The sequence below is a fragment of the Nycticebus coucang genome, chromosome 11 (genome assembly GCF_027406575.1).
Source record: "Nycticebus coucang isolate mNycCou1 chromosome 11, mNycCou1.pri, whole genome shotgun sequence".
In the NCBI taxonomy this organism is placed as follows: Eukaryota; Metazoa; Chordata; class Mammalia; order Primates; family Lorisidae; genus Nycticebus; species Nycticebus coucang.
Window position 1 is genome coordinate 121,757,009 of NC_069790.1, and position 27,778 is coordinate 121,784,786.

Here is a 27,778-nt window from a genome sequence, read left to right on the forward strand (position 1 = left end):
CATAATAATGTCTGTAGGACAAATCTTTCTACTTCAGTCTACAAAATGGTGTTAGCTAGGATCAGCTTATCAAATTCTATGAAGTATTTGTTGAGATTTTCATTGGAATTGCATTGAGATTATAGATTAAAATGCGGGAGATATCTGTCACTTTAAGCATTCATCATTTCTTTGTGTTAGGAACACTCCAATTCCACTCTTTTAGTTATTTTGAAATATATAATAAATTATTGTGTTTTCTTTCTTTCTGTTTTTTTGAGACAGAGTCTCACTATGTCGCCCTCGGTTAGAGTACCGTGGCGTCACAGCTCACAGCAACCTCAAACTCTTGGGCTTAAGCGAGTCTCTTGCCTCAGCCTCCCGAATAGCTGGGACTACAGGCGCCCGCCATAACGCCTGGCTATTTTTTGTTGTTGCTGTTTTCATCATCGAAATAGCTGGCCTGGGCCGGGTGAACACAGCAGCCTGGGTGTCTGTGGCTGGTGCCATAACTACCCTGCTACAGGCACTGAGCCATAATAAATTATCGTTAACTATAATCACCTTACTGTGTTCCAAATTCCAGCTCTCATTCTTTCTATCTAACTGTATTTTGGGGCCCATTAAACCTGACCTGTTCATTAGACATTGTATGTTTGTGTAACAATATAACACGAATCCCATAAGTATGTATAACTACTGTGTATTCAGGATTAACTTTAAACATTAAGAAAAATAAATTTACATCTTTTCAATAAGTGTTCCCATCCATGGACATTTATTCAGATCTACTTCTATCTTCTTTTGATAATGTTTTGTCATTTTTTCCATAGATACTATGTGCAGAGATTTTTCCCCATTTATCTTGATTTTGTTGTTGTTGTTCTTTTTCAAATTGTGATTGGGAGAATGCTCTTACATTTTCTAACTATCACTGGTAAACAGGAAGAAAGATACTTTGTGTACATGATCTTGTCACTGGAAGCCACAGTAAACTCTCTTAATTGTTATTGGTTACTTGGTAGATTGTCTTGCATTTTCAACTGAAAATAGACAGTTTTCCTTTCTTCCTCCTCAAATGTTGATTAAGAGCAGAGCTCGTAGGCATACCTTTCCTGTTTCTGACTTCATGAGAATAATTCTGAAATTTGCCTTACTATGTTTACCTATATTAGTTTCCCAGGATGCTATTATAACAAGGTATCACAAACCGAGCGGCTTAAAACAACAGAAATATAGTTTCCCACAGTTCTGGGGGGCCAGTAGTCCAAAATCAGGGTGCGGGCCTAGTCATGCTCCCTTTTAACCTGTAGGGAGGCTCCTTCCTCGCTCCTTCCAACTTCTGGCCGTGGCTGTCACCCCGTGGCTTGCAGCTACAGCCCTCCAGTCCTTTCCTCTCTTGTCACCTGAGGTTCTTTCTATGTGTCTTTCTGTGTCTCTTACCCTCTTCTTAGGACACCAGTCACATTGGATTCCGGGTCCACTCTACCACAGTAAGGATTATATCTGCACAGACTCCGTTTCCAAATTAAGTCACATTTTCGGGTTCTGGGGGTTAGAACTTAAAGATATCTTTTGCCGAGTGGGACACAACCTGCAATGCTACAGTAGAGTTTTTTGAGGGTGTTTGTTTGTTTGTTTAAATACAGGGTCATGCTCTGTTGCCTAGGCTGGAGTGCGATGGTGAGATCATAGCTTACTGCAGCCTCCAACTCCTGGGTTCAAGCCATGCTCCTGCCTCAGCCTCCCAAGTAGCTGGGACTACAGGTGTGTGACCATCACTCCCAGCCAGTTCTTAAACAATTTTTGTAGAGATGGGAGCCTCACTATGTTGCCCAGGCTACTCTCAAACTCCTGGCCGCAAGTGATCTTCCTACCCCAGCCTTCTGAATAACATACGCCTGGCTGAAAACTAGAAACTTGAATAGTATTGTTACTTCAGATTTTTTTTTTTAACAAAATCCCAATGGCTGGGTTTAACAAATGGGTAGTGAGAACTAAATGTAAATGCTTAACATATTTCACAAAAATTGATCATTTACTTAAACATAGATTCTCTGTAAATTCCCTGACATAGATTTTGCATACCACATTCTGGACATTGCAAAGAAATGGAATCATACAACATAAGGTCTTTTGTGTTGGCTTCTTTTATTGAGCGTAATGTTTTCGAAGGTCATCCACATTATAGATGTGTCAGTACTTTATTCCTAACATTCCACTTTCTAATGCACACAGTTTGTTTCTCCAATCATCTGTTGATGGCTGTTTGGGCTGCTTCCATATTGCCGTTAATATGCATGTACGCGTGTTTGTCTGAATTCTTTTGGGTATGTACCTAGGAGTGGAACTGCTTGGTTATGTGGTAATTCTATGTTTATTTTATTGAGGAGCTGCCAAAATGTTTTCATTGCACCACTTACATTCCTACCAGCAATGTAGAAAAGTTCTAATTTCTCCACATCCCTAACAACACTTATTATTTTCCATTTTTCCTTTTTCCTTTTTTTTTTTTCTTACATAGAGGGGAATTTTGTTCTTACTCAGGCTGGTCTCAAACTCCTGAGCTCAAGGGATCCTCCCACCTCAGCCTCCCAGAGTGCTAGGATTACAGGCGTGAGCCACCGTGTCTGGCCTATGTTCCATTTTTTTAATTCTAGCCATCATAGAGTGTGAAGTGGTACCTCACATTGGTTTTAATTTGTATTTCCTTGGTGACACATGATGTTGAGCATCTTTTCATGTGTTTGTTAGCCATTTCTATGTCTTTAGGGGGGGTCCAGATGTAGAAAATAAAATTAGCAGATAGGGTTTTTAAATACTAATACTATTATGTAATAGTATAGAAGCTATTTTAGGTAGAAAATGCAAAGGGTAAAACTGTGTGTGCTGCCAATAGTATGAAAAAATTAGCTCATTTTGGTTGAGGCAAGAAGATAACAGATATTATATTCTGAAGTGAGTTTCAGAGTGACTGTGACACACTTCAAAATAAATATAGAGAACCAATAAGACAACTGAGTCACACTGAGTCAGATTGTTGGAGATTAGAGGAGATTTGGGGAGAAAGCTGCTGGTTGAAGCCTGGTAAGGGGAACTTGATCTGAGTTCCCTGCACTGGAGAGTCAGCACATTCTCAGACATCAATACAAGTAAGTTAGGAAAATGCCAAGGTGGAGGAGAAGTGAACTCATGTGAGTTGGAGGTGGCTGGCAGCAGAAAAAGGCTGCTTGCTTCTAGGTTAGCATCTGTATTCACGGCAGAGCTTGTGCAAGTAATGTGTGAGTGAGAGAGAGAGAGGTCATCTGAGATGGTGCCCAACGTGACTGTCCAGAAGGGACAGGTCTCAGCAGAGGGGAAGCTGGAGGGAAAACGTGGGACCCACAGGAGCTGAGGAGAGAAACCGGCCCCCAGAATAGACTGCATTTGCCTAGTTTGTGGGAACTGCAGGTAAGCGACCAGCAGGGTTGGGAAGGCAGGGGGTCCCAAAAATTATCATGCTGGCCACATTCTGACAGGAGAATTCAACTCAGAGGGCACCGTGCTATCTAAGCACAAGCCCCAGCAAGAAGGAACTCTCCTTCCCTCGTCTCCTCCCCTCTCACCCACCACTCCCATCAACACTGCTCAGCATTCCAGTTCCTCCAGAACTTCACCAGCACTCCAATAGCAAGTCTGTCTTTTTTATTCTCACCTTCCTAGTGGGGGAGAAGTGACATCTTGTTGTGATTTTGGTTAACATTTCCTTAATGACCGATGATAGCAAATACTTTTTCATGTGCTTGGGAACCATTTATATATCTTCTTTGAATAAATGTCAATTTAAGTCCTTTGCCCATTTTTAAATCAAGTTATTTGTCTTTTTATGACTGAGTTGCAAGAGTTCTTTACGTATCTGGACGCAAATCCTTCATTAGATTTATGATTTGCAAATGCCTTCTCCTATTTTGTGCATTTGGTTTTTTTCACTTCCTTGATGGTTTCTGTAGTCTTTATTTTTGTTGAAGTCCAATTTATGTATTTGTTCTTTTGTCACTTGGACTTTTGGTGTCATATCTAAGAAACCATTGGCCCAAACTGAGGTCATAAAATGCCAGTGTTTTCTTCTGAGTTTTCTTTCTTTTCCCTAACCCCTTGATCAATTTGCATCTTCTGAGTTTTATAGTTTAAGCTTTTACCTTAGGTCTATGATGTATTTGACTAAATTTTTGAGTATGGTTTGAAGCAGGGTTCCAACTTCATTCTTTTGCCTACAGATATCCAGTTGTTTCAGCACCATTTATTGAAAAGACTATGCTTTTGGGCGGCACCTGTGGCTCAGTGAGTAGGGCGCCGGTCCCATATGCCGGAGGTGGCGGGTTCAAACCCAGCCCCGGCCAAAAAAAAAAAAAAACACAAAAAAAAAAAAAAAAGAAAAGACTATGCTTTATCCACTGATTTTTTTTTTGGGGGGGGGCCCTTGTGAAAAATCAATTGACCATAAACAAACAGTTATTACTGTACACTCAGTTCTATTTCTTTGGTCTTTATGTGTCTATCCTTACTCCAGTGTTACACTGTTCCGATTATTGTTGTTTTGCAGGAAGTCTTAAAATCAGGAACTTCATGAAATTTTTTTTTTTAAGACTGTTTTGGCTAATTTGAGTCCCTTACCTTTCCATATAGATTTTAGGATCAATTTCTACAAAAAGAACCTGCTGGGATTTTGATAGCGATTGCACTACATCTGTAGAATGATTTGGGGATTTTTGCTATTCTCACAATATTATGTCTTCTGATCCAAACATGGGATTTTTTTTTATACTTTCCTAATGATTTTACATTGTGTATAGAAAAAGTCTAAAACTCAGCTATCTGAGTTTTGAAGTCCTTTCCAACATGAGCCCATACAATGTACTTTGACAACACACGTCATGTTCTTTACCTTAACCATGCCCGTGACCCACGTCTTCTAAGGAAAATATGCCCTTGCTAAAGCTTGAACTCAAGAGCAAAAGTAATTATGCATCTTTGCATCCAAAGCACCAAACTCGATGCCTGAGAAGGCATCCTCTCAGTGAAAATTTGCTAAAGTAAGTTGATCAGTGAAGGCCAAGCTATAATCTTTTTTTTTTTTTTAATATTAAGGTCCAGTTTAGTTCCACCTGCTTATCCACAGTCCATTGGCCTCCTCTGAACATCTGTGGCACATATGTCCCACATTTTTGTGCATAATAAAGTATGTGTGTATGTGTGTGTATTCAGTTTCTCTTCTTTGAAACTGAAAGCATTTAAGAGCCAAAAACAAATATCTTTCTTTTTATTTCTTTGAGACAGAGTCTCACTTTTTTGCCCTGGGTAGAGTGCTGTGGCATCATAGCTCACAGCAACCTCAGACTCCTGAGCTCAAGTGATTCTATTGCCTCAGCCTACAAGTAGCTGGGACCACAGGCACCTGCCACAACGCCTGGCTATTTTTAGAGACAAGGTCTTGCTCTGGCTCAGGCTGGTCTGGAACCCATGAGCTCAGGCAATCCATCTGCCTTGGCCTCCCAGAGTGCTAGGATTACACCATGCCTGGCCCAAATACATATTATATAGTATATAATCAACCAACACTAATTGCACTGAACTTTGGTTTGTGTGCCTTGTGTTTCATCCCTGTGATCTAACAGGACCCTGTTCTTGCCTCCTCAGGGGATGTCCTGGTGTTCCTGGACAGCCACTGTGAGGTGAACAGAGGCTGGCTGGAGCCCTTGCTCTACTCCATTGCCAAGGACCGCAAAACGGTGGTGTGCCCTCTGATAGATGTCATTGATGGGACCACCCTGGAGTATCGGCCCTCTCCTGTTGTAAGGGGAGCCTTTGACTGGGACCTGCAATTCAAATGGGATAATGTTTTCTCTTATGAGATGGATGGACCAGACAGACCTATTAATCCAATCCGGTGAGATTTCTTCAGATTTTAAGGAAATAGTGTATATGCATTGGAACCTGGTGGGGGGAAAGCACCTTTCACTTTTAGAGATTATTCCTGCAATTTCTCTTGGGCTTAATGAAAAGAAATGTTTTGTTATTTATTTCTAGAAGTCTTTAATACAGTAATAGAATTTGATAGTTTTTTTTTTTTTTTTTTTTTTTTTTTGAGACAGAACCGAAGCCGTCGCCCTGGGTAGAGTGCTGTAGCATCGCAGCTCACAGCAACCTCCAACTCCTGGGCTTAAGCGATTCTCTTGCCCCAGCCTCCCAAGTAGATGGGACTATAGGCTCCTGCCACAACGCACGGCTATTTTTTGGTTGTAGTTGTCATTGTTGTTTGACGGGCCCGGGCTGGATTCGACCCTGCCAGCTCAGGTGTATGTGGCTGGCATCCTGGCTGTGTCAGCTACAGGCACGGAGCCAAAATTTGATAGATTTTAACTTCCTTCAGCTGAAAATGTATGTCTCACCCCATTTCAGATAACCACAATGGTTGGTACTCCTCTGATTTCAGATGCCCATCTTTAGAACCCGAACTTTCTTCTTAGGAGCAAGTTGTACGTTGATTGATGAACAAAAGACCAACACTGCGGATGGCCCAGAAGTAGACAACTTTGCCAAATTCATATATAAAATAATTTGGCCAAGTGTTTCCATTTGTAATTTCATAGGTTGAGACGAACCTGATTCTCCTAGATTATTAATCTTGGAAAATGTGAGAATAATTGCATCTGCTTTTAATTCTCAGTTCATTTTTCAAAATGCATATGCTGTAACTTTTAACTTCATTTATGCAGCTATCTTTGAAGGGGCTTTCCCCTGGTCAGTTACTGCACATATGTTGACACCAGACTCACTTCTCATCTCTTGCTATTAAACTTTTTGAGTCACAAATCATGTGAGTAAACTTTCTAACACTTTAGCTAAGCAGGTCCTTGATCTTTACCTCTATTCTGATTTAGCTAGAGCTGTGTGATCTTACACAAGTTATTTAACTTCTCTATGACTTATTTTCTTATCTGGAGAATAGTACTTCAAAAGTTTGTGGTGATAATTAAATGAATATATAAATGTTAGCTATTTTATAATTGTTGTGCTTTTCTCTAAACTCCACACCATAGCTATCAACAGAGAAGACTTCTGTGACAAAATGTGGGCATTTCCCCAACACACCTGCTGGGTGTCCTTTATTTCAATTCCAGCATTGTCTACCCAGAAAGCGTCAGGTCCCACAAATTGAGGGCTCAGTCCCCAAGACTGACCCCTCCTTTGTACCAGCCACACGTCTGGGCCTTGGGAACTTCTGATGGACCTGCTTCAAATTACAGATCCCAGGATCTCCTCTTTGGGACAATTTGCTAGAGCAGCTCACAGAACATTTGCTTACATTTCCCAGTTTATTACAAAGGATATCTTCAAAAGCATACAAAGAAGATGTATACAGATGGAGAGGTACAGAGGACAGGGTCTGAGTTCTTGTTCACCTTCCGGTTCAGCGCTCTGGAAGCTCCTTGAAATCTATCCGTGGGGCCATTTACGGCAACTTCATTACTCATCCATGACTGAAGCACAGGCAAGTGTGTCAAAACATGATTAGGCAAAAAGGATGTGTCCCACACCCAGCCAGGCCCGTCTGTGCTGATTCTTTCTGCTCTCTCTGAACCGCATTCCTTTCTCCCGGGTTTAAGGCAGGAATTCCTTATAACCCATAGTCAGATTCGAGTCCTGCCTTGGGCAGGTGGAAGTGGGGGCAAGAGAAGGTCAGATTCCTGAGGCTGCTCCTGAGGCCTAAGGTGCCCCAACACTGTAACAAGGACTATGCGAGTTATGAGTCAGGCGTTATGGACAGAAACCAAGATGTGTGTCATTAACACCACACTCAGCCTTGTCCTAGACCTTCCAACTTGTAAATTGGATACTCTAGTCTTTGGCCCCACCCTGGGAGCTTCCTGGTTGTTCTGCTCCGCGCACGCCTGCCTCGGACATTACCCAGACCTCCAGCCCTCTGCCTTCTTTCACCCCTTCCAGTTTTCTTTCTTAGGTGGCCTAGGTTTTCTGATCTATACATTGACATCTCCCCTTGCCAGTTCCTGGCTTCTTCCCACCGTACTTCTGCCATGGTCACTCTGCAGATCTCCAGCACTGAAACAGTTCCACTATTTACTTTGTTCCTGATGGGGGCGGCTGTATTTTGCCAAAAACTTTGAGAGACGTGAGCTGATGCTGCCGACCGCCCGTCTATGTTCTCTGGCCACGTGCTTCCCTGCCATCCCTGACCACTCCCTGCAGCAGCTGTTCCTAACCTTGATGACCCCCTTATTCCCAAGACCTGTCCCCGCCCTGAACGCCCTGCTCTTGCTCAGCATCCCGATTCAAGGATGAAGTAAAGACTAAGAATTGGAAGAAATAATTGTGAAATATCTGTGAATAATTTAGCCCCTTATGCTATGGAATTCCATAATATGGACTATTACGCAGGCTTTAGCATGAGCCCATATGAATCTCTGAAGCCGTATTTCAGATCTCCTACTGCCTACGCTCTAATCCTGTCATTAATCAGCTCCAGGAGATCAACCTTTTGCCATGACCCTCGCATTAGAACTGTCGGTTCTGCTAGCTGTCCTCACACGCCAGGCCCACACTGCCTTGGGCTGAAAGTTGACACCACAAGGGACAGTATGGCCTCCAGGCTCCCTTCTCCGCCCGTTCCACCCATCTCTTTGTTTCTGCAGTAATTATCTTAAAACCCCACATTACCCATGTCTCCAATCTTCTTCTTAAAGCCTTTTTGCTGCTTTTATGATACCACGCAGATTTCTTGATTCACCTTGCACTGTCTGTGCCTCTGTTCCAGACTCATGGTTTACGTGCGTTCACCTGCTGGTACCTTCTGCTTTTCTCATACCATTCCCTTTTCTTGGAATGACCTTTCTTCTCTTCTCTGCTTTTGTATGGCCTTCTTTTTCTAGAAGGCTTCGCACAAATATTAAATCTTTCATAAGGCTATTCCTAGCCTTTTTTTGGTCTTTGCCTATAATCCTGAACCACGCAGTCAGTTATTGTCAATAGAATCACATAGTACTTAATATATAATGTGATTTGACATTTATTTCCACACGTAGAGTTGATCTATACCTCTCTGATTCTCTGGTATCTAACACAATGCTATATGAATTAAATCATTCATTTGATGGGTGACATTTTGGCTAAAATCTCAGGTCAAACAGACCTGATTTGCAGTAGGGACTCCATCACTGATTAACTGTTTAGGGTTGCCATGTACAATTGCACAAGCTGTGCGTTGCACATCTTCAGGAGGCTCTGTTCACAAAGCCCGCAAGCATGGAGTACTGCATTAAGAACTGGCCCTCGGGGCGGCGCCTGGAGGTCAGTGGTTAGGGCACCACCACGTATACAAAGGCAGGTGGGTCCAAGCCTGACCTAGGCCTGCTAAACAACAATGATAATTGCAATAAAAAAATAGCCAGGCGTTGTGGTGGGCACCTGTAGTCCCAGCTGCTTGGGAGGATGAGGTAAGAGAATCACTTAAGCCCAAGAGTTTGAGGTTGCTGTGAGCTGTGACACCACAGCACTCTACCAAGGGCAACATAGTGAAACTCTGTCTCAAAAAAAAAAAAAAGGAAGAAATGGCCCTCACTTGGGCCAGTTTGCCTCTCTCAGTTTCAGTATCCTCGTCTGTAAAATGGTGATGATAATAAAAACACGTGCCTATTAGGATTATTGAGGGGATGAAGTGAGCTAATACTTAGAAAACACATAGCTTGGGCGGTGCCTGTGGCTCAGTGAGTAGGGCGCCAGCCCCATATGCCGAGGGTGGCGGGTTCAAACCCAGCCCCAGCCAAACTGCAACCAAAAAATAGCCGGGCGTTGTGGCGGGCGCCTGTAGTCCCAGCTGCTCTGGAGGCTGAGGCAAGAGAATCGCGTAAGCCCAAGAGTTAGAGGTTGCTGTGAGCCGTGTGAGGCCATGGCACTCTACCCGAGGGTGGTACAGTGAGACTCTATCTCTACAAAAAAAAAAAAAATAGCCAGGTGTTGTGGTAGGCACCTGTAGTCCCAGCTGCTTGGGAGGCTGAGGCAAGAGAATCGCGTAGGCCCAAGAGTTAGAGGTTGCTGTGAGCCGTGTGATGCCACGGCACTCTACCCGAGGGCGGTACAGTGAGACTCTGTCTCTACAAAAAGAAAAGAAAACACATAGCTTAAGGCCTGACACAGAAGTTATCTGCTTAATATAAGTGTTAGGTACTGTTAATGTCATCGACTTCAGAATAAGGAAGAACAGAGATACACTTTATTTTAATAAAATTGAATATGTGAAAATATTGATTTAATAAAAAACAAAAACATCAATCTTTTGAGTTCATCTCAATGATTAAAAATAAAGTTACTTTTAGTAAGATGTAGCTATGGTATTTAAATTATAAAAATTTGGCTTATCATTTTTGTAATCTCCCATACCTCCTACACAAAATACTTTTAGGCATTAAGGTGAAAGTAATAAATATTCAATAAAGAAATTGTATTCCTAATATATATCTGCTAAATAGTAACATATTTGGAATTCTAATATACCATTAATGTGTACATACATTAGGATATCTCCTCTTAGAAAACAATTTGACAATATAAAGAAGCTTATAAATATTCTTAACTTTTGATACAGTTACCTACTTCTTGGAATTCATCTGAAAAGAATTAATCAAAAATAAGTATAGTGATGCATATTATACCAATATTTAATTAGAAAAAATCTGAAAACAACATAAATGTCAAATACTAATGAAATGGTTAAAAAAATAAAGTATATTCTGTGCTCACACCTATGGGAGGATCCTTTAAACTCAGTAGTTTAAGACCAGCCTGAACAAGAGTGAGACTCTATCTCTATTAAAAAAAAAATAGTAATACTATATTGTATTTTGTATATGCAATACAATATACAATTGTATATTGTAAATCAACATGCAACAATAGTATATTGATTTTTGTAGAATATTACATAGTCATTAAAAGTTAAGTTTTTGAAAGGTAATTAAAAAGGAACATTCTTAATATGTTAAATAAAAAAATTAAGACATAAAAATTTTGTCAAGATGATACCAGTTGTGATTTATATATGTATACATTGTATAATACATATATGTATATATTATAATGTATATGAGGAAAAAGGGCTATTTTTATAGGTTTAAAAGAAAACATTTTTAGATATTAGCCATGGCATTAATTAGCACTGATATCTCAAGATACATTTTTTTTGCCAATTACAATAGTTCTAATGACCACCAAAATATAGAGGCAATAAGTTTTTAAAAACTTGTAACTCATAACAATCAAGCAAATTTGTGGCCTTGGGTGCACACCCGTGATCCTCCAGGCTTCCTCAGCTCTCTCGGGACCCAAGACCAAGGATGTGGGCGCCAGCGTCTTTTCTAGATCCCAAACTCATGGCACCTTCCTGTCTCCTTTGCAAATGCCTCCTCTTCTCTCCAAACTCTTAATGTTGAAGTACCCAGGACTTGACGCTTGGTCCCCCTCTCTCCTGGACTGACTCACACAGTGATTCTCATCTGTCTAGAACGGATGCCTCCCAAATTGATGTCTCTAGCCCTGACTGCTCTCAGAACTCCAGACTCTTGTATCTGACCATAGCCAACTGCCTACTTGGCATCTCTACTTGAATGCTGAATAGAATTCTCGAATATATCCAAAGTGGCATCTTCCTTCCCAAACCTGCCCCATCCACAGTATTTCCCATCTCAGTTTCATCTGCAAGTGGTCAGACAAAAATGTCAGAGTCAGCCTTGATTCTTCTTTTCCTTCTACCCCCGCAGGTCCCACCCATAAGTAGATCTGTTAGTTTCAACTTCAAATCTATCAAGAATTTGACCACATCTCACCACCTGTGTTGTTGTTTCCCTATCGAGGAGCCCATTATTTTTCTCTGAAACCCCTGCAACCCCCTCTCCAGGGCCTCCCTGCTTTTATACTTGGCCCCATGTGAGCCAGAGTCTGTCTTTGCCCAGTGAGTACCTAATTAATCCCTAACCCATCACAGGTGGTCAAACAGATGCTTTTTTTGTACAGATGAGTGAATTGGATGAACTTGTAATTGCTTTCAAACTACTTAGTCTGGTATTACTGTGCCCTACTAGTAGTAGAAGTAAAAAAAAAAAAAAAAAAATGCTTAGTGACATTACAGTGTTTCCAAAAGCAAATATTACAGTTCACTTAATGTCCTTAGAAGGGAAGAGCACTAAACTCCACTACCCAACCCATTGTCACCTTCATGAGAAACTCAAATTCTAAACATCATTTTCCCTCTCATTAAGACAACTTGTAGAATATATTGCTTATGTAATGTTATGACAGCTAAGTAAAAGTCACTGCCTACATTTAGGTAGTTGTGGTTTTAATCTAGTCATTTTACATACATAAATATATATTAGAGCAGTGGTTCTCAACCTTCCGTTAATACAGTTCCTGCGGGTCACAACCCACAGGTTGAGAACCTCTGTATTAGAGAATTGTACTATTAACAAAATTATTTGTTTTCTAACTATAAGTTATTACTGGTACTCAATACAATTGTGAGGAGAATCCATAATGAACTGTCTCTGTGGAATCAGTTTAACATTTGTGTCCCCTTTCTAGGTCGCCTGCAATGGCCGGAGGAATTTTTGCCATATACAGGCACTATTTCAATGAAATTGGACAGTATGACAAGGGCATGGATCTCTGGGGAGGAGAAAATCTGGAACTTTCTCTAAGGGTAATTCCGACTTTGTTTTTTAAATAGTTACCTTTGGACATAGAGAGTGAAATCCAACTTTAAGTCACATAAAATGCTGTGGTAATTATGTCCAATTTCCCTACATGGACATCTGGTGCCATTCCAGTATCACATGCAATAAATAATTTACAGGCCTCCTTGCAACAATGGAAAACATTTAATGAAACATCAAATTCTGGGCAGCACCTGTGGCTCAGTGGCTAGGGCACTGGCCCCATATACCAAGAGTGGCAGGTTCAAACCCAGCCCCAGCCAAACTGCAACAAAAGAATAGCCGGGCGTTGTGGCGGGCGCCTATAGTCCCAGCTACTTGGGAGGCTGAGGCAAGAGAATCGCCTAAGCCCAAGAGTTGGAGATTGCTGTGAGCTGTGACACCACAGCCCCCTACCGAGGGCGACAAAGTGAGACTGTGTCTCAAAAAAACAAAAACAAACAAAAAAAAACATCTTCTACCTTATATTTTTTATTTCTAAAAAAATTAATGTATTTTATTTATTTTTATTTCCTAATTTATGGTACGTCAAATTAACATAATATTTTAAATTTACCTATGGATCCTCTTTAATTGTCTTGATAGTTGCAGGATGTTTTTCCAATATTTTTCTGTTTGGGATTTTATCTCTCTTTTTCTCTATCTTCTGGCTGGCTATTTGTTCTTCTTGAAAGTTCTTTTAAGCACAGACCTCTCTCATAATACTTCAGATACTTTTTTATGCATATGGAAATATTGAGAGCAATATAGTTTCCTCCAAGCCCCTACTTGGCAGTATTTCATAAGTTTGTTGCTTGTGTTCCCTTCTGATCCAGGCATTATTTTATAACACCCATGATTTTGGCCCTTTTTTATTCTGTTTTGCTGATTAGATCTCATTAATTACATTGCTCTCTTAGAATATAGCACAAGGGGTTTACCCCCTTTGGGGACCTCATAACCTAATAAGCACATCCTGTATCCCAGAAAAGAATCAATTTTGTGGGTGTGATACGTGGGGATCTGGAAGGTAAGCGTATTCCTTTTTCTGGCTCTACAGTCTCTATAGATAGTAATGGACAGCTAACATTATTCAAATGTATTCATTATCCCTGCTGCAGTTTTATCAACTGCTCCATTCCTAATGCCCCTTTGTATCTTTTAAATAAGCTTGGATGTCTTTGTTTACAAACAAATATGTAAATTAACAGATCGCTAAAGCACCCTCTTGACCCAAGTACCCTCATCTTTCCTGAGAAAAGAAAAATCTTTATAACTGCGTTTCTTCTTCATTCCTCGTTTACTCCTCATTCTAGTAGATCAACATCCTTGGAAGGCTCTCAGCATCCTGTGACATCACTCCAGGGACTGTCACAGTCTAATACTGAAGTCTCATGGATGGCTCTTGGTCTTCCATCTATTTGAGGTCACTACAGCAGTGGACACTACGCGGTCCTTTCCAGAAGTTTTCTCGGGTTTTAGGTCAACATTGGCAGTCCCCTCCACTGCTCAGTTGCCCTATTTCCTTCTCGGGAATCCCTGCGGGTTCTCATCTCTCAGACACAGCGCCAAGGTTTCCATCCTTGCCATGTGTCTTCTCGCCCCATTTGTTCTTCAAGGCTCCAAGCTGGCACCCAGCCATGCTGCACCCATGAAGCCACGTTGGTTGTCAACACAGTACAATATTCCTGTATCCCATGTGAAAGAGCCTCTACTCTGTGCCAGCCCAATACCTCCCACCTGCAGCCCAGCTACCAGGTCCAGGCTGTCTGGACTCTCCAATGTTCCAGTAACTAAAGAGATAGCAACTGGAAGGGGAGGATCTGTGCCACACCCATGTTGATGTTTTTAAGAGCATGACCTCCTTGGTGGCGCCCATGGCTCAGTGGGTAGAGAACTGGCCATATACACCGAGGCCAGGCAGGTTTGAACTGGCCCAGGCCAGCTAAAACAACAATGACAACTGCAACAACAACAAAAATAGCTGGGTGTTATGGCGGGCACCTGTAGCCCCAGCTACTTGGGAGGCTGAGGCAAGAGAGTCACTTAAGCTCAAGAGTTTGAGGTTGCTATGAGCTGTGATGCCACAGCACTCTAACCAGGGAAACAGCTTGAGACTCTGTCTCAAACGAACAACAACAAAAACAAGAGCGTCATCTCCCATGGCTGTAACTAACACCTGTATGTTGATAATACTCAAATCTATAGTTTTAGTTTAAGGCTATCTCTTGAGAGTTCTACTTAAGTTCAATTCAGCCATCATTTAAGGGGCACATCCTTTAAGTCAAACTGTGCCGTATGATGGGCCTTCAGAAGGAGACACGATCCTCATCCATTAATCCAACAGTATTTAATAAGTACATGCTATGTGCAAAGCACTGTGCTGGGTGCTAATAGACAGCAGCACGCAGTGCCAAAGTGGCTTCCAGTGTCGCAAACCTTCCAATCTACTGGAGTAGAATGAGATCATTTAATTTTTGATTAACACAATGGAGCAATAGAGGACTTACTATGAGATCGCATAAAGGGGGAATGTAGCCTTGTCTTGGGAGAAATGTGTATTCTAGATGGCTTCCTTCAAGAAGTGGCACTTAAGCTATATGTAAAGGATAAAAATGTATTTTATTTATTAAATAAGTTCTTATTAAGCCCAACATGTATTGCTTTAAAGTCTTGCAGATGCTAACTCATTTAATCCTCATAACAAATCTGTGAGGTAGATTCCTACCACCATTATCTCCTATTTAGAATGGGGAAATAAGTCACAGAGAGGTTGAATAAATTTGCCCAAATTCACAGAACTAGTAACTGCTATGCTCCAAACCTACTGCTGCCTGTCTGGTACTATCTACTCAACTGCAGGTTGAGAGACCCTTCCCCCAACACTTGGTCACCTATTCCCTTTCCTAAGTCACTTCTTAGCTGCATTGGCCCTGCTTTGTTGGCCCTGCTTTGGAAGCCTCCAGTGCTCAGAAATTACTTGAGTTGTCCTGAGCTCAGTGCTACCATAGCTTGTGGAGATTGATGGTTCCCAGGGTGTCCCCAAGAGCTTCAGACTCACTCCCAGCCTCTGAATGGTTCTCACAACTGAACTTCAAAATTTGCACTTCAGTTTTCCCAGCAAAGCAGAAGCTGGCCTCAAACAGACCCTGCCTACCTGCAGTCTCCACCTGCCCCAGCTCCCCAGCACCTGTCCGCCCTCCTGGAATCCCCAGAGAGACCTAGGCCAGCTCCCTCACTCCCTCCTCCTGCTCTGGCCGGCACACTTCCATGGGTTACCCTCTTTGGCCCGTCTGTGAATTTCTCTTCCTAAGGATTTTAGGAATCAGGCGGCTAGTTTGAGGTAGGTATCAAACCACCTCGAAACTGAGTGCTTAGAACAATAAGCACTTTCCTTTTTCTTTGACATGTCCCTGGTCGGCCTCATGTAGTCCCAACCACTGGGGAAGCTAAGGCAAGAGGATCGCTTGACCCCTGGAGTTTGAGGCTGCTGTGAGCTCTGAGGATGCCACTGCACTCTAGCCTGGGCAACAGAGTGAGACTGTCTCAAAAACAAAACAGAAACGACTCTTAGCAATGGATGAAAAAGTAGGAAGTGCTATAAAGTGTTTTAAGTGTAAAAAGGATGAACAAATAATGAATTCCGTCATGATCAGCATTTTTCTCATTCCTTGCTTACAGCCAGCAACGCCTGTGCTTAATTACGAAAGAGGCAGAATTGCTGAGCATTCAGACTGGCACTCAAGTCAGATGAACTCTGGGTTCTGCCACTTAACTTCCATGCCCCTGGGCAAACTTCTTTCCTCATCTGTAAAATGGGGGATAATCACGGTTTGTACATTATAAGGTCGTTGTGAGGATTAAATAAAATAAGAAACTTAATATTAGCTATGATTATGCTTATAAAAATATAATCATTGCCTATTACTAGCAGAAAAAATTAGTATGTTTCTTGTTCTTACGCCTAGATCTGGATGTGTGGCGGCCAGCTCTTTATAATCCCCTGTTCCCGAGTAGGACATATTGCTAAGAAACAATTCAGAAACCTTCCTATCCTCACAAGAGCCTTGACACGTAACTCTCTAAGAATGGTGCATGTCTGGCTGGATGAGTATAAGGTAAGGAGTGGGGCTTGTGCTGGAGAAGCCTTCTGCTGCTTTTCTAGATACAATTTTTGTTTTTTTTCCTCTGTTTTCCTTAAATTAATGGTTCCCCCTCCAACCTCTCACCAACCCACCCCAACCCTATTCTCAATTAGTTCTGAGCTACCACTCTTGCACCTCATTCTTTTTATTTTAATTTCTAGGGAAACTCAAGTTACTTCTCAGAAGTAAATCAAGAGAGGTCTTTTTCTATTTGTTTGGCCAAGATCTATTTCCCACCCACCCTCACCCCCTGCCCATCCCCAAGGAATTACCAGATGCTGGAAGCAAACAGCCTCTCTCTCTGCCCCATCCCTACACGCAGCTCTTCAGATATTTTTCCTCCATTACTGATTTCCCAGAGGAGGTGGGTGCTGCTGGTTTGGGGACCCCATAAGAACCTCCACTATCTGTGTTCCACCAGCACAGATTACTGTGTCAAATCTAGGCCCCTCCTGTTGCACATCCTCCCCTTGCCAGGACCTAAAGGTGTGTATCTATCCAGAAGCCACATACAGGAAAGTACGGACAGGGAACCCCCTGCAAGACCTCATTTCAGATGAATGGGAAGGAGTATGTAAGAATCTGTCTGCGATAGCAGATCTTGGTCTTCATCTTACCTTTCTTTTAAATTATGAAAGTAATAATGCTTGATTTCTTTTGTAATCAGGGTAATTAAACCCTGAATTAAAACCTCAGCTCTTGGCGGCACCTGTGGCTCAAGGAGTAAGGTGCCGGAGGTGGCGGGTTCAAACCCAGCCCCTGCCAAAAAAAAAAAAAAGAAAAAACACCTCAGCTTTTTCTCCACCACCCCCTAGATTGGTAAAATTTTTTTTTAATCTGATAGGACCAAATATTGGTGAGCAATGGGAATTCCCAGTCACTGCTAATGCGGGTGTTAATTATCATAAGCTAACTTATGAAAACAGTTTGGTAACATCTACTAAAGTAAAAGATATGACTACCCTATGATTAGGCAAGTCCGTTCAGAATACATACTCTAAAAATGCACACTTTTCCAGGACACGTGAACAGGAATGGGGAGAAACAGCATTGTTTGTGTTAGCCAAAACCGAATGCAGTTACCCCTTGGTGTCCACAGAGGATTGGTTCCAGGACCCCATTCACACTATAATCCACACTAAATCCATACTAAAGTTGGCCCTGCAGAACCCCTGGATATGAAAAGTTGGCCCTCCATGTTCATGGGTTTCTATCCCAGGAATACTGTTTTCAATTCACCTTTGGTTGAAAAAATTCCACGTATAAGTGGACCTGTGCATTTCAAACTTGTGTTGTTCAAGGATCAACTGTACAACACAAATGCTCATCAAGACTGGAGTGGGTAGGCCAGGCACAGTGGCTCACACCTGTAATCCTAGTGCTTTGGGAGGCCAAGGCAGGAGGGTTACTTGAGGCCAGGAGTTTAAGGCCAGCCTTAGCAAGAACAAGACAGTGTCTCTACAAAAACAAACAAAACCCAGAAAAATGATCTGGGTATGATAGCATGTCCCTGTAGTCCGAGTTACTCAGGACTCCTGCTCAGGCAGGAGTATCGTGTGAGCCCAGGAGTTTGAGGTTGCTGTGAGTTACAATGACAGCACTGCATTCTTGCTCAGGAGATACAGCAAGACCTTGTCTCAAAAAAAAAAAAAAAGAAGACTAGAATGAATAAATGTGATAGATTTAGTTGGTGTAATACTAAATAGCAATGAAAATTAACTGTAGATATACAGTCCTGTGTGACTTAATATTGAGAATAGGGTCTGAGAAATGGAGTTAGGCCAACGGTTCTCAACCTGTGGGTCATGACCCATAGGAACTGTACTAAAGGGCTGTGGCATGAGGAAGGTTGAACCACTGAGTTAGGCAATCTTGTCATTGTGCAAACAGCACAGATGGTACAGCCTAGGCCACATAGGACGGCCTATTGCTCCAAGGCTACAAACCTGCAGTGTGGGTGTGTTTTCTTCTCTGCCACACATCAGAAGAATAAGAGTTGTCTTGGCCACACATTTAATTCACAAACACTAATGAAAGCTGATTAGCAAAATTAAAAAAAAAAAAGGTAATGCATTCTTTTCAAGATACCCCACACCACAGATAAGCAAAACAGGCCTCAAATAAACAAAACAGTCCTCAAGTAATCTGCATGGGGCCTGTGGGCCCAGGTTGTTCACCCTGCGACAACAGGTTACTGTACTGAGTACTGCAGGAAATTGTAACATGAAGGTTAAGTATTTGTGTATCTAAACATATCTATACATAGAAAAGACACAATAAAAATAACTATATTATAATCCTATGACCATGATCAGCATGCAGGCCATCGCTGACTGAGACATTGTCATGCATCACGACAGCACAGATAAATCTTAAAGCTATAATGGTGAATAAAAGCAGCCAAACACAATAGAATATACACTGTATTATTCCCTTTCAATGAAGTTAAAAATGGGTAAAAATAAACCACGTAATGTGTACATGCATCAGTAGATACTAACGCCAGAATAAAATGCAAAGACCTGAATCAGGATTGTATTTAAACTGGGGAAAAGGGATATGATCAGGAAAAGGGAGAAAGGGTTTCTGGGATGCTGGTAATGTTCTATTTCTTTTCTTTCTTTCTTTTTTCTTTTCTTTTTCTTTTTTTTTTTTTTTTGGCCGGGGCTGGGCTTGAACCCGCCACCTCCGGCATATGGGACCGGCGCCCTACCGGTTGAACCACAGGCGCCGCCCTCTTTTCTTTTTCTTGAGACAGATTCTCATTCTGTTGCCCTGGATAGAGTACTGTGTCATCATCATAGCTCACGGCAACCTCAAACTCTTGGCCTTAAGAGATCCTCCTGCCTCAGCCTTTGGAGTAGCTGAGACTACTACCACAATGCCTAGCTAGTTTTTCTATTTTTGGTAGAGATGGGGTGTCACTTTTGCTCAGGCTGGTCTCAAACCCTTGAGCTCAAGTGATCCATCCACCTTGGCCTTCCAAAGTGCTAGGTTACAGGTGTGAGCCACTGCACCCGCCCAATATTCTATTTCTTGACTTCAAGTTACTGGGCTTGATTTTACAACAACCCATTAAGCTGTACATTTATATTTTATGTACTTTTTATATGTTTATTATAGTTCTGATATTTAAAAAACATAAAACATGCTCATTTTCAAATGGCATACATTACTGAAGAGTATGAAGTGAAAAGTGAGTTCTAAGCCCACAGGTCCACCCCTCAGAAGTAATAACTGAATTATTCTTTGCAGTTGCCTCTTACCACACCCATGTGCACAAAACTATATCCTTTTCTTTTACATAGTTATATTTGCAAAATATTTTGTTCTGAATTTTCATTTTTTAGTATGTTTTAAAAATACATTTCAAATCATTTTTCAAAATCAGAACATAGGCTGGGCATAGTAGCTCACACCTGTAATCCTGTACTCTGGGAATCCGAGGAAGAAGGATTGCTTGAGCTCAGGAGTTTGAGACCACTCTGAACAAGAACAAGAGCTGTCTCTACTAGAAAAACTAAGCCAGGTGTTATGGGGGCATCTGTAGTCCCAGCTACTTGGGAGGCTGAAGCAAGAGGATTGCTTAAGCCCAAGAGTTTGAGGTTGCTGTGAGCTATGATGATGACACAGCACTCTAGCCTGGGCAACAGAGTGAGACTCTGTCTCAAAAAAAAAAAAAAAAAAAAGACTAGGTATGGTTGCTGACGCCTGTAATCCTGGCACTCTTGCAGGCTGAGGTGGATGGATTACTTAAGCTCAGGAGTTTGAGACTAGCCTCAGCAAGAGGGAGACCCCATCTCTAAAAAAAAATAAAAATAAAAATAGCCAGACATTGTGGTAGGTGCCTGTAGTCCCAGCTACTTGGAAGGCTGAGGCAAGAGAATCACTTGAGCCCAAGAGTTGGAGGTTGCTGTGAGCTATGACACCATGATACTCTACCCAGGATGACAAAGTGAGGCTCTGTCTCAAAAAAAAGAACATAGAAATCTCATCCTTTTTTTTTAGAGATAGAGTCTTACTTTGTCGCTTGCCCTCGGTAGAGTGCTGTGGCGTCACAGCACATAGCAACCTCCAGCTCTTAGGCTTAGGTGATTCTCCTGCCTCAGCCTCCCAAGTAGCTGGGACTACAGGCGCTCACCACAACATCCGGCTACTTTTTGTTGCAGTTTGGCTGGGGCTGGATTCAAAGCCACTCCTCTCGGTATATGGGGCTGGCTCCCTACTCACTAAGCCACAGGCGCTGCCCGAAATCTCATCCTTTTAAATAGTTCCTTTGGATGGATCTACTAAAATCAATCCCATTGGTAAATACTCCCTTTTGATAACCATACTGATCATCCTGGCTTTTCGTTATTTCTTAACAATATTAACAATACTTAAATGAACATTCTTTACACATATCTTTTTGCACATTTGTGCAAATGTATCTTTGGAATAAATTAAGACATGAACTCACTGGGACACTAGCTACTGCATTTTACACCCTGATGAGTAATATCCAAACTGAACTTGAACATCTGTGCTGCCATCTACAGCACCTTCAAATGTGTATGAGAGGGCCTGTCTCTGCAAAATGGTTATAATTGAACAGTGATACTCTTCTAATCTGATAAGTTAAAAAAATGATATCTTGTTATTCAAAATTGTGTTTATTGTAAGAGATCGTGAGCTTATTTTCATGTTCATTGATTTTTTTTTTTCCTGTGAGCTCTGATTACGGACCTAAGTGGTTGAATTGAACATAGATATCTCTGAGTGGCTTTCAGAATTTCATAAAACACATAGTGCTAAAAAAAAATTAAGGTTAAGTATAAAATCAATGGCTTGTATGATGTGGCACATTGGGAAATTTAGTGACTGACCCAGAGAAGAGGGGGCTTTGCCCAGGGAGATGGAAATGATAACACCCTCCTCCATCCCCTGTACCAATCTGCCCTCGGGGTGTAGAGCTGGCAAAGACCTACCTTGATCTGTGGTCAAGGCTCCCAGGGAGAACCCAAAGTGGCATGCCTGTGATAAGTTGATTTGGATAAGCAAACTCGCTCTCTTATGCAACACAAGTCGTAGCCTGTATCCCAGGCACTGGGGATGCACGGATGAAAGTATAAGGGTTCTGCTGTCTAAGAGGCTTCTGTCTACTTAGAATACCTCTTTTAATGTGCGTCCAGCCCAGTCCATTAGACTTTTATTCTTAATCTTCCTTAAGTCACAGCACACAAAAAACCAACCAGGGGTTGGTTACTCTGGGCCAGCCTTCCTCTCCCAGGGGCTTTGCAACAAGTACATATTAAAGTGGTCAGTCTTCACAACAACCTTAAGAGGGGAGGCTTCAACTAACTCGCAGAGGTCATACAGATAATTAACAGCAGAGCTGGACTTTGAACCCAGCCATCCCCCTTCAGAGTCCATTATACCCACAGTATCCCCCGTTTCTGAGAAGACTGATTGGGTCTGGGGAGTGGGGGGTTCCTGGTGTGTCACTGAGAGAGTCTGAAGAGGGGCTCTACCACAGATGGCTGGGTTTCTTCAGCTCCTCAGAAGCCGGGCCAGTCCTCCTGGGTCCACTCTGACTCTTGTCATGGTGCCGTGGCACATCTTGTGGGTGCCGTGTGCTGGGTCAGCAAATCCAAGACTCGGTGGTATGTTTCTGCCCTTGTTTCCCCCGCAGAGGAAATTGGGTGGGATTTCTGAGTTCCACGTTTGATATCATGATTTGATTACCAAAGATTTGTCTGGTTGAATACATTTTAACTCTTCATTTTCATTTAGGAACAATTTTTTCTTCGAAAACCTGGTCTGAGATCCGTTGCCTATGGAAACATTAGCGAGCGTGTTGAATTAAGGAAACGACTGGGTTGCAAGTCATTTCAATGGTATTTGGATACTGTCTTCCCAGAATTGGAGGCATCTTTGAACAGCTCATGAAAGGAAAACAAATCATTTTCATTAATAAAGAGTTAAAAAGTCCTCTTGTCCTTCAACATAGTAGCATTAGAGTACAAGTTTGCAATATCATGGAATCATGGGACATGCCTATGGAACACAACCAGGGTAGTCTACAACACAAGTGCCTTTCCCCCGTTTAATGACAATTCCTAACACTTCTTTACTCATCTACCACTAAATTTCTGAGGGGACAAAACCCTGAACGTTAGAAATATAGGCTGTCAAGCAGTGAAGACTATCCTCTAATTTATTATGGTAAAGTGTACAGTTTGCAGCTATCTGCTGAAGTTGCTAGAACCACAGGCACTGCTCTCTGCCCTTGGAGCCTTTCTGCCTAATTTCCGCGTCCCAGGATTGTCCCCTTAGTCAGATACGCACAGAGCGCCTTGCTTGGCGCATGCTGACTTAGGCTCCTTTCTCATAGTGCAGATCCCGGTACTGACACCTTGCTTGACTGAGTCCCTGAACTTCCCATGTCCAGTTTGCTTGTTTGGATGTCCAGTTCAGCCCTCCAGGCCAGCTTCCCGGTTTGTTCCTGTCAGCCTTTGTGTCACTGGAGACACTCTTCCCTGCTTCTGATTTTGCCTTTTTCATGTCTGTCCCTTCCTGCGGCTCTGGCGGGCAGCTTTCTTTCCACTTCTTGCACTGTGCAAATCTACGTTCTGATGGACACTTGGTGACTTTAGCGGGGATCAGGGAAGAAGCTGCTGGGTGCCTTGGGCTGTTGAAAGCCCAAAGAAGTGCTTTCACCATCTGAACGTGTGTCCACCACATCCCTTGGGTATCTTTGGGGCTAGAGGGATCTCTGTTGGGTTCACCCTGGTAGTGGCAGCTAGGAAGGTGACAGGGACTAAACTCCCTAAAGAAACAGAAAATGAGGAAAGGAACACATTGAAAGGGGGAATAAGAAGGGAAGGCTACTTCTGACAGGTAAGAAAAAATAGTCTGTCTTGGAGAAAAGACAAGCTTGTTTTTACAGCAGGAAACCAGTGGCTCACCTTTTCATTGTGCTCATGCAATCAACAGTTGAGCATTTACTCAGGGCAGGTACTGGGTGCTGGCATGGAGCAGGCAAACCTTCTTCCCGTCATGAAACCCCTGTTCTTTGAGATGACAGACACAATGTAAAGAAAAAAGAACCTTTTTGTAAGTATCTCTTTATGCCTATCTATTAAGCAAAATACTTAATACAAATCAATTTTTATTAAGAAAATACGTGGGGAAAACTGGTACTAATCTATTACAGGCAGCCTGGGTAACTTGACTGAGCCTTTAAAAGGTCGACCTGGCAACATGAGTGTCACATTGTGATTATATGCTTGGTCCATGTGTTATTTATACCTTGCCTCCTTCTAGAAAGTCCTGAAAAATTGATCCAGATTAACCCATGAATTTATTAAAGATAAAGTAGAAATCTCAACAGCTGAAGGAAGAAAGAATTATAGTAGTATAAATATGGAGTATCTCTTCTTGAAGTAAGAGCTTTTTTCCTAGTATTGAAATTTGAGAAAACATTAAGAATGGATATTATAGGGCGGCGCCTGTGGCTCAGTCGGTAAGGCACCAGCCCCATATACCGAGGGTGGCGGGTTCAAACCCGTCCCTGGCTGAACTGCAACAAAAAAATAGCCGGGCGTTGTAGCGGGCGCCTGTAGTCCCCGCTACTCGGGAGGCTGAGGCAGGAGAATTGCTTAAGCCCAGGAGTTGGAGGTTGCTGTGAGCTGTGATGCCATAGCACTTTACCGAGGGCCATAAAGTGAGACTCTGTCTCTGCCAAAAAAAAAAAAGAATGGATATTATAAATAACAAGCTTTTCCAAAAGAAAAAACCAGAAATGTTCTCTACTTTTTTGAAAGCCATTGACCCAATATTAAGTCTTAGTTTTGTAAAGTAATCTAGTTCATGTACTAGATAACACCAATTAGTCCTAGAAATAGTTTAGCATTCCTTAGACAATCTCTTCTTAAATACCGTTTCAGTTGACCCTAGAATAGAAAACAAATCAGAATCAATATCCAAGTATTTGGAGTGGTTTAAAAGAAATCTATGAGGACAATTGATGACCTAGTACACCATGGGGGGTGTGTGGGGGAATGAGGGAATGAGGGACGGGGCGTGGGGGGGCACAGTTTATGATACACCTCTTGGAGGCAGGACACAATTATATGAGGGACTTTACCTAATAAATGACCTGGTTCTCCGTACCCTGTATCCCCAATAACAACAACAAAAAAGCTATACTTGCCTATAGGTGGCAATTATTTGTTTTTGTGTGGAAATGTAAAGATCTTATTTGTATTCTGGAGCTAGTTATGAAATATCTGCTAACCTGCCCAAGGCTTTTCACAAAACATAGTTTTGGTATAATGAAATGCTCAAACAAGTCTAAGTTAAGCCCAGGAATTCTGTAACTGAAGCATCCTTCTAGGAATTCCTTGGAAATTTATCATAAGACACACCTGTACGAGATAGTAGTAAGAGCTGACTCACTTATCCTACAGCAACTAGTCTGCATGAATTATCCCATTTCATCCATATGACATTTTTTTAGCTTTATTATTATTTTTATTGTTAAATCATAGCTGTGTACATTAGTGCAATCGAGGGGTATAATGTGCTGGTTTCATATACAATCTGAAATATTCTCATCAAACTGTTCAACGTAGCCTTCATGGCATTTTCTTTCTTTTTTTTTTGTGGTTTTTGGCTGGGGCTGGGTTTGAACCCGCCACCTCCGGCATATGGGACTGGCGCCCTACTCCTTGAGCCACAGGTGCCGCCCCATGGCATTTTCTTAGTTATTGTATGTAGACATTTGTATTCTGCCTTTAGTTAAGTTTCGCCTGTACCCATTCTAAGATGCACCGCAGGTGTGGCCCCACCCATTACTCTCCCTCTACCTGACCTCCCCCCTCCCTTCCCCTCATCCATATGACAATTTTATAAATTCTATTACTATCCTCATTTCATAGGAAATGAGAAAACTAAGATTAGAGTTTGCCTAGGGTTAGAGTTGTCACATTTAGGAAATAAAAATACAGGATATCTGGTTAAATTTAAATCTCAGGTAAACAATATTTTGGTGTAAGTATTGATACAGTTTGAATGTGTCCTTTATAATTCATGTTGAAACTTAATTGCCAATGTATGATAACGGTGCTATGGTTTGAAAGTGGTTTATCCCCATCAACATTCATGTTGAGGCTTAGTCCCCAGAATAAGGGGTGTTAAGAGATGGTGAAAACTTTAAGAGGCATGGGTCTTGAGGGTTCTGCCTTCTTGAAAGGATTAATGCAGGGAGTGAGCTCTTGGTCTCTGAGGACTGAATTAGATGGTTGTTAATAAGCAAGGCTGTCCCATGCCCACCTCCCTGTTCAATTCCCTATCACGTTTTGATGCAGCGTGAAGCCCTCACTAGAAGCCTGATCTTGGACTTCTCAGCCTCCAGGATTGAGACTACAAATTTTTATTGTTTTGAGACTACCCAGGCTTGGTGCTCATAGTCCAGTGGTTAGGGTGCTGGCCACATACACCTAGGCTGGTGGGTTCGAACCCAGTTCTGGCCTGACAAACAACAATGACAACTACAACAAAACAACAAAATACCGGGTTATTGTGGCGGGTACCTATAGTCCCAACTAGTTGGGGGGCTGAGGCAAAAGAATCACTTAAGCCCAAGAGTTTGAGGTTGATGTGAGCTGTGACAGCATAGCACTCTGCCGAGGGTGATAGAGTGAGACTGTCTCAAAAAAAAAAAAAAGACTACCCAATTTAGTACAAACTAGCTAAAGCAGATCTATCTATTCCACATACAGCATAGGACACACACCGCAAAATTATTCTTTATCTGAAACTCAAATTTAAGACTATCCTGCATTTCATTTGGCAACTATATCCAGGGACAAACACAGCTTGGCCTCCAATCTGTGTTTAAGCACAGTGATACACTGAAAAGAGCATTTTAGTGTCATTCTTCATAATCATGAAAAACTGGAGCTAACCCAAATCCTCAATTACTAGAATAATAGTTGAGTGACCTTGTACATCATTTAAAATAACAGCTATAGAGGTGTTTGTTTGATATTAATCAGACTGGCAAATAATTTAAATATCTGACACCATCAAAGGTGAAGAGAAGTTGGAGCAATGGGAAGTCACATGTCCTGATTGTACCTGGCCTAGAGCAGGATCTCAAACTTTAGTTGGTGTATAAATCACTAGAGGGTTTGGTAAAATTCCCCACGAATGTCGGTGTTGCTAGTCCCTGGAACTGCCATGTGAGCAGCGAGTCCCTAGAGCTTGTCTTGAAACTCTTTTGCATGGGTATACCCTAACCAACCAACCAACCAACCCCCAAAGCTTTGTAGCCCTTTATACTAAAGTTTGATATTTAACATTTTCCATTATAGGCCTAGGTAGTTGAAAGGATATAATTTCTGGCAATATTTATATACTTAAATTTGTTACATCACTTCTAAATATACCTAGTAGATTTCACCCTCATTTTCTTGCCACTGCCAATGACAGTTTCTGAGGAGTTCCCAGCAGGATTGAGCCCTAGTAGGACAGATTTACTATTATACAGCGTTATGTTTTAGGTGAGCTGCAACCATTGGCAGAAACTGTGTGAAGATACGTGTGTATTCTCTATGCTATCTTTGTAAGAGAAACCCATACCTGAAATACATGTTAATTACAGTCAAGGTGGATTGTTGCCCCACAAGGATAAAAGGGGTCAAAGATACTCAATTTAGCACCAAGCAGCAGTTATCTTTGGCTCAGAGCAATGCCACAGAAGGACTCTGCTGGGGGCCACCAGCTGCTTACACATACAACACCTGGGAAAATGAGTCCTCAGTCCTGATGGGAAACCTGGGTGGTCCCAACGTGGCACCCCCCTACAGCCTGATAACCCCATTAGGTATTTAGCAGGGCCTATTAATCCAGGAGAAGATGGGCTGGGCA

General features: G+C 42.0%; 1 protein-coding gene across 15 annotated transcripts in view; it reads left to right on the forward strand.

The window, feature by feature from the left end:
* Positions 1-23,126, forward strand: part of GALNTL5 (polypeptide N-acetylgalactosaminyltransferase like 5) — a 75,917-nt gene extending 52,791 nt beyond the window's left edge. For 8 of the 15 annotated variants that reach the window (XM_053608671.1, XM_053608674.1, XM_053608670.1 and 5 more), the window contains 4 exons: positions 5,656-5,905; positions 12,610-12,727; positions 16,688-16,837; positions 22,637-23,119. In XM_053608671.1, coding sequence (XP_053464646.1) covers positions 5,656-5,905; positions 12,610-12,727; positions 16,688-16,837; positions 22,637-22,792 — 674 coding nt within the window. In that variant the 3' untranslated portion in view covers positions 22,793-23,119. Of the gene's footprint in view, positions 1-5,655; positions 5,906-12,609; positions 12,728-16,687; positions 16,838-22,636 lie in introns of all 15 variants that reach the window. The other 7 variants (XM_053608677.1, XM_053608678.1, XM_053608680.1 and 4 more) reach the window with 4 other exon arrangements.
* Positions 23,127-27,778: the final 4,652 nt, after the last annotated feature.